General features: G+C 43.2%; 1 protein-coding gene across 1 annotated transcript in view; it reads right to left on the minus strand.

Moving 5' to 3' along the window:
* Positions 1-3,476, minus strand: part of MYRFL (myelin regulatory factor like) — a 158,525-nt gene extending 155,049 nt beyond the window's left edge. Inside the window, exon 1 of the mRNA XM_044277209.1 lies at positions 3,422-3,476. Within this exon, the coding sequence (XP_044133144.1) occupies positions 3,422-3,476 (55 nt within the window). The remainder of the gene's footprint in view (positions 1-3,421) is intronic.
* Positions 3,477-7,341: the final 3,865 nt, after the last annotated feature.

Raw genomic sequence — 7,341 nt, forward strand, 5'->3', positions numbered from 1 at the left:
CCATGCTGGTTCAGTATGCCTTCAATTTTGAATAAATCCCCAACAGTGTCACCAGCAAAGCACCCCCACACATCACACCTCCTCCTCCATGCTTCACGGTGGGAACCAGGCATGTAGAGTCCATCCGTTCACCTTTTCTGCGTCGCACAAAGACACAGTGGAGTGGTTGGAACCAAAGATCTCACATTTGGACTCATCAGACCAAAGCACAGATTTCCACTGGTCTAATGTCCATTCCTTGTGTTCTGTAGCCCAAACAAGTCTCTTCTGCTTGTTGCCTGTCCTTAGCAGTGGTTTCCTAGCAGATATTCTACCATGAAGGCCTGATTCACACAGTCTCCTCTTGACAGTTGTTCTAGAGATGTGTCTGCTGCTAGAACTCTGTGTGGCATTGACCTGGTCTCTAATCTGAGCTGCTGTTAACCTGCGATTTCTGAGGCTGGTGACTCTGATGAACTTATCCTCAACAGCAGTGCTGACTCTTGGTCTTACTTTCCTGGGGCGGTCCGCATGTGAGCCAGTTTCTTTGTAGCGCTTGATGGTTTTTGTGACTGCACTTGGGGACACTTTCAAAGTTTTCCCAATTTTTGTATTCCCAAAGTAATGATGGCCACTCCTTTTTCTTTACTTAGCTGCTTTTTTTTGCCATAATACAAATTCTAACAGTCTATTCAGTAGGACTATCAGCTGTGTATCCACCTGACTTCTCCACAACGCAACTGATGGTCCCAACCCCATTTATAAGGCAAGAAATCCCTCTCATAAAACCTGACAGGGCACACCTGTGAAGTGAAAACCATTTCAGGTGACTACCTCTTGAAGCTCATCAAGAGAATGCCAAGAGTGTGCAAAGCAGTAATCAAAGCAAAAGGTGGCTACTTTGAAGAACCTAGAATATGACATATTTTCAGTTGTTTCACACTTTTTTGTTATGTATATAATTCCACATGTGTTAATTCATAGTTTTGATGCCTTCAGTGTGAATCTCCAATTATCATAGTCATGAAAATAAAGAAAACTCTTTGAATGAGAAGGTGTGTCCAAACTTTTGGTCTGTACGGTATATGCAGCTATAATCTGCTCTGTATGGAAATGAAGGATCATTACTGCAATATTTCGTCCCCACACAGATTCACTGTTTGTGAGCAGCATGTCCCTGCTTACAGCGCTGACGACCGCAACAGCGTGGATCAGGTTCTCAGGGAGGTAAGCCACTGTCAGAGATGTCTATCAGTGACTTTCTCCTCTCTCCCCATTTAGTATACATGCATACCCAGCCAGGCATGCATGTGTATGTAGAGGTAGAGAGATATAGCTGTTGGCCAAAAACTAAGTAATGTGTATGATCAGCTTAAAGTTGCAAGATAACATAAGTGAACCCTTTGGAATTCAGTGCATTGATTATTAACACAAAATTATATCAGAGTCATAACAAGAACCACATACAGGTAAAACTCGAAAAATTAGAATATTGTGCAAAAGTCCATTTATTTCAGTAATGCAAAATAAAAGGAATTGCATTAATGCAACTTAAAATTAGAATTTTGTGAAAAGGTTCAATATTCTAGGCTCAAAGTGTCGCACTCTAGTCAGCTAATTCATCCATACCCCCTGAGCAAAGGTACCTCAAAATTGTGACTTTGGGGTTTCATAAGCTGTAAGCCATAATCATCCAAATTATAACAAATAAAGGCTTGAAATATCTTGCTTTGCATGTAATGAGTCTATCTCATAGGTGAGTTTCACCTTTTAAGTTGCATTACTGAAATAAATTAACTTTGCACGATATTCTAATTTTTCGAGTTTCACCTGTAGTTCCCATGAGTTGTTGAGGGTAGCAGCTGAATTATACAGCTGACACTCCGTTCTAACAGCCATGATGGGGGCTAACTTTGATCCTGACCATTTAACTCCTTGGATGCCTCACTAAATCTGGGTTGCTACATCTAGCTCCCTTTGATCAACCATGGGAACAAAGGGCCTAACAAAAACATCCAGGCCAAGGCATCCGTGTTCTGTCAGTGCGTCACGGACTATTGACAGGAGATGTTCTGGAAATGAATTTTCTGCTGGGCAGTGACAATGGAATATGGATGACACATGTCAAATAACACACACGGACCAAACACGGATTCTTCACAGATGAAAGACGGATCGATTTCTTATGTTTGTCAGACACTGAAATGTGAATGAGGCCTTAAGGAGCAAAGATTTTTAAACCAATGTCACCTATGTGTGAAAAAGTAGGAATCTCTTGATTCCCTTACACTTTAGGCACAACAGTTTCAACCGAACTGCCAATAATTTGATATCAATATTTCATATCACCATATAGGAACTTAATTCACTAATGTTAGCACAGGTGTCCAGACATATTAGTAGGTCAAACAATTGAATAGCCCGGTGCAAAACTTCCATTTTCTTTTCATTTCTCATTTAGATGTAGAATTGCCTTTGTGTTTTGATCAGTCTTGCTGCATAACTCAGTTGAGCTTTACGTTTTTTATAAATTAACCTATTTATGAAAATTTTTGAAAAACCCAAGGGTATAAGTTGTGGCAAAAAAAAAAGTACAGTATGGCCTACACTGTGTGCTTAATATTTCATGAAATGGCATTAATGGCACAACAAACATAAATGAGGCATGGGAATAAATAAAGACCCCTCCAAAGGAAATGTTTTATACTGCAGAGCTATAGGGACTTAGTATTCTACTATATGGTGCTTCTGTATGGCACCATACTATTTTTGTACTCTAGAGGAAGCTTTTAGGGGAGAAAACTTCCATAATACAGAATGTGATGTACTGTAGCATGTTTTGTGTGTTGCGTGAAATGAAATCCTAGACATTTGAGGTAGACATCTATAGAACTGTACAGCTTTCTAGTCATGGATGCTTCAGAAATGGCAAAGGAGGAAACAACTTTAACACTATAACTTGTGCTGGAGGGAAATGGGGGGGGGGGGGGGGGGGTTTGGGCAATACCATTACAGTTTTTGCAATGACAGGTGAAGCACATTGTATTTGCAACCACTACACATAAAGGCAACATAAAGCGGTTTTCACACTGTTGCTAATCTCCTTTCATCTGGTTTCAAGAATATCAAAGTCTGCAGTGACTCCCTTAAATTATTGAGATATGTTCATTTTTCATTCAGATTCGTTTTAAAATGGATCTATGCTGTTAATGTGAACAGAGTTCAATAGAATATTATTCTGTACATATAGTTATTGGTAATATGTACTATGGACAGCAAGTATGTACGTCTGCTTAACTGTGTAAATGCCAAGCCTTCTGGAAAGGTAGAATAATTACTACAGAAAGGACATGTAAGTGTTGAACGTTCAAATATCTTAGCTGATGAAAAAACACAGAGCAATAATGATATCACAATTATGTACAAGAAAACTAAAAATTACCTTCAAAGAATTGTTGTAACGCCTCATTTTCCCCTAATACATCCAGCCGATCCATGACAACTTCCTTGGCAATTGTTCAAAGAAGACAATACTGACAACAGTAGCCAGTAATCCTGGACTGATTCAGTAGGCCATACTTGCTACTGAGAATGCATCACGCATGACCACAGCTCTTCTTGTATAACAGAAAACCTGCTTAAGTCCACCTCATCTACATATTTCAGTAAATCCAGAAAGTTATTTTGCTTAAAAAGTTATGGCAGAATATCCTGTAGATCAGAATATCCTGTAGATCAGTTGAAATATGTTTTAATTCTGAAGCAGATTAGACCATTACCATCCCTTCCTTGTTCCGGAGACCTTTGCTCTAAGAGCACAGCGCATGCATAGACACTAGAGTAATAACCATTAATTCTTATCTAACATTTGTCCTTCCATGCAGCAAAAATATTTTTACAATGCATGCAATCAAGGATTATGATACACCTCCATGAGCATTATTTGGATGACACAGCAGCAGGATGATGTTAAAAGGAACACCAGTCATTTAACTGTACATTATATTCAGTTGCAAGAAAAAGTATGTTAACCCTTTGGAATGATATGGATTTCTGCACAAATTGGTCATAAAATGTGATCTGATCTTCATCTAAGTCACAGCAATAGACAACCACAGTCTACTTACACTAATAACACACAAATAATTAAATGTTACCATGTTTTTATTGAACACACCATGTAAACATTCACAGTGCAGGTGGAAAAAGTATGTGAACCTCTAGACCAGGGATCAGCAACCTTCAGCACTCCAGCTGCTGTGAAACTACAACTCTCAGCATGCAAACTTTCTCGGCTGTTCTTGTGACTTCTACAGAAGTGAAAGGAGGATTCTGGGAGTTGTAGTTTTGGAACATCTGGAGTGCCGGAGGTTGCTGATCCCTGCCCTAGACTAATGACATCTCCAAAAGCTAATTGGAGTGAGATGTCAGCCACCTGGAGTCCAATCAATGAGATGAGATTAGAGGGGTTGGTTACAGCTGCCCTGCCCTATAAAAAACACACACCAGTTCTGGGTTTGCTTTTCACAAGAAGCATTGCCTGATGTGAATGATACCTCGCACAAAAGAGCTCTCAGAAGACATACGATTTGTTGACTTGCATAAAGCTGGAAAGGGTTATAAAAGTATCTCCAAAAGCCTTGCTATTCATTAGTCCACGGTAAGACAAATTGTCTATAAATGGAGAAAGTTCAGCACTGCTGCTACTCTCCCTAGGAGTCGCCGTCCTGTAAAGATGACTGCAAGAGCACAGAGCAGACTTCTGAATGAGGTGTAAAAGTCTCTGGCATATGCTAACATCCCTGTTAGCGAATCTACGATACGTAAAACACTAAACAAGAATGGATTTCATGGGAGGATACTACAGAGGAAGCCACTGCTGTCCAAAAAAAACATTGCTGCAAGTTTACAGTTTGCACAAGAGCACCTGGATGTTCCACAGCAGTACTGGCAAAATATTCTGTGGACAGATCAAACCAAAGTTGAGTTGTTTGGAAGAAACACACAATACTAAACCTATTAAACCTAAAAACTATTCCTATGACCCCTGCTCCTTTGGTTACTCTTGCAGGAGCATTATAGAATGCACGCTCTGTCTGTAACAAACTATCCTATATTCATGAACGTTTTATCTCTCAAAAACTTTCCTTTCTGGGTCTCACAGAAACATGGCTGACACCCTCTGACACCTCCTCCCCTGCTGCACTCTCATATAGTGGATTTCAATTCACTCACACCCCCTGCCCCGGCTGCAAACATGGTGCCCAACTCCACTGCCATCCCTCCATTGCGCTCACCTCATTTGAAGTACACTCTGTTCACATCTACTCTCCCTCCAACCTTCAAGTAGCCGTCATTTACCGCCCCCCAAGGCCCAGCCACCATCTCTCTTGACCACTTCAACACCTGGCTACTACACTTTTTTTTCTGCCGACATCCCCACTATCATCATGGGTGACTTCAACATCCCTATTGACACCTGCCACTCTTCCACCTTCGGCCTCTCACAGTGGTCTTCAGCTCCTACCCACAGAGATCTTATCTTTACCCGCCTCTGCTCCCTATCTAACCTCTCTAATTCACCTCTCCCCCTATCTGACCACAACCTTTTCACCTTCTCTTCATTGGTCTCTTCTGCTGCTCCCCCGGTCCACACACTAGCACACCCCCTCAGGAACCTTAAACATCTTGACTTTCGCTTGCTTTCTGACTCTCTTCTCCCATTCTCCCACTCTCTACCATGATAATTACCCCTTAATACTGGAGGCGGGTACTGGCAGATCAGCGGCAGTGAACCCCTCAGGTGCCGCACCTGAGGGGTTAACTGCCGCTGATCGCAGCTCCCTGTCAGAGGCAGGGTGCCAGCTATGTGATTCTGTTGCCGGCACCTGCCTTCTGTATTATGCGTAAAAGACTACTTTTCCTGGGTCCAGACTTTCAGTATTAGGCTACACAGAGCGGCGCCCAGCGATGTCCCAGCACTTACCATTATTCCTGGGTGCCGCTGCGTTCGCCCGCTGTGCCCCATTACTGTCTCCTCTCCTGCTCCATATGCTAATTACTATCGGAGCGATGGGAAGGAGACATCAGCTTCTCTAGTGGGTAAGTGCTGGGACATCGCTGGGCGCCGCTCTGTGTAGCAAAAGTCGTATCATTGGTGGTGCAGGGCGCCCGCCCGCCCCTCCTCCGCCCCTCTCTCCTCATTGGTGGCAGCAGCAGCACAGGGGGGAGGGAGACACTGCTTCCTTCTCCCCTGTGCTGCTAAAGGGAACATGAGCGCGCTGACAGCAGCGTGCTCATGTTCAGAGATACTAGACTGCGCAGCCCAGTATCGAAAAAATGGAAATCCCGGTATCGTATCGATACCGGGACAAAAGTATCAATTGGGTATCAAAATTTTGATACCCGCAACAACCCTACCTTGGATTCTGCCCTTTTCTTCCGACCGCACATCCAAGCCCTTTCCACCACCTGCCGCCTCCAACTCAAAAACATCTCCCACATCCGCGCTTTCCTCATCTTTGAATCTGTGAAAATGCTTGTACATGCCCTCATCATCTCCCTCCTAGACTACTGCAACATTCTCCTCTGTGGCCTCCCATCTAGCACTCTCGCACCTCTCCAATCTATCCTCAACTCTGCTGCCCGACTAACCCACCTCTCACCCTATTACTCCTCTGCCTCTCCCCTCTGCCAATCCCTTCACTTGCTCCCCATTGCCCAGCGAATTAACTTCAAAGTACTAACAAATACATACAAGGCCGTCCACAACCTGTCCCCGCCCTACATCTCTGAGCTACTTTCCAGATACATCCCCACACGCACTCTCCGATCCTCACAAGACCTCCTCCTCTCCTTTCCTCTTATCACCTCTTCCCACAATCGCCTCCAGGATTTCTCCCGTGCATCCCCCACACTCTGGAACTCGATACCCCAACATATCAGACTCTCACCGACACTGGAATCCTTCAAAAGAAACTTGAAAACCCACCTCTTCAGAGAAGCCTACAACCAGTGACCCTGCTGCCTCTATATCGCCATGACCAGCTTCACCCTCACCTACTGTGTCCTTCTCCTATACCATGTAGATTGTAAGCCCTCACGGGCAGGGCCTTCTCTCCTTCTGTACCAGTTTGTAACTTGTCTTGTTTAAGATTAGTGCAATTGTCTGTATTATGTATGTACACCCCTTTTCATATGTACTGTACAGCGCTATGGAATGAATGGCGCTTTAATTATAATAAATAATAATAAAATTCTATGTGTGTGAGAAAAAGAGGCACAGCACACCAACATCAAAACCTCATCCCAACTGTGAAGTATGGTGGTGGGGGCATGATGGTTTGGGGCTGCTTTGCTGCG

Source organism: Bufo gargarizans, chromosome 2 (assembly GCF_014858855.1).
Source record: "Bufo gargarizans isolate SCDJY-AF-19 chromosome 2, ASM1485885v1, whole genome shotgun sequence".
Lineage (NCBI taxonomy): Eukaryota > Metazoa > Chordata > Amphibia > Anura > Bufonidae > Bufo > Bufo gargarizans.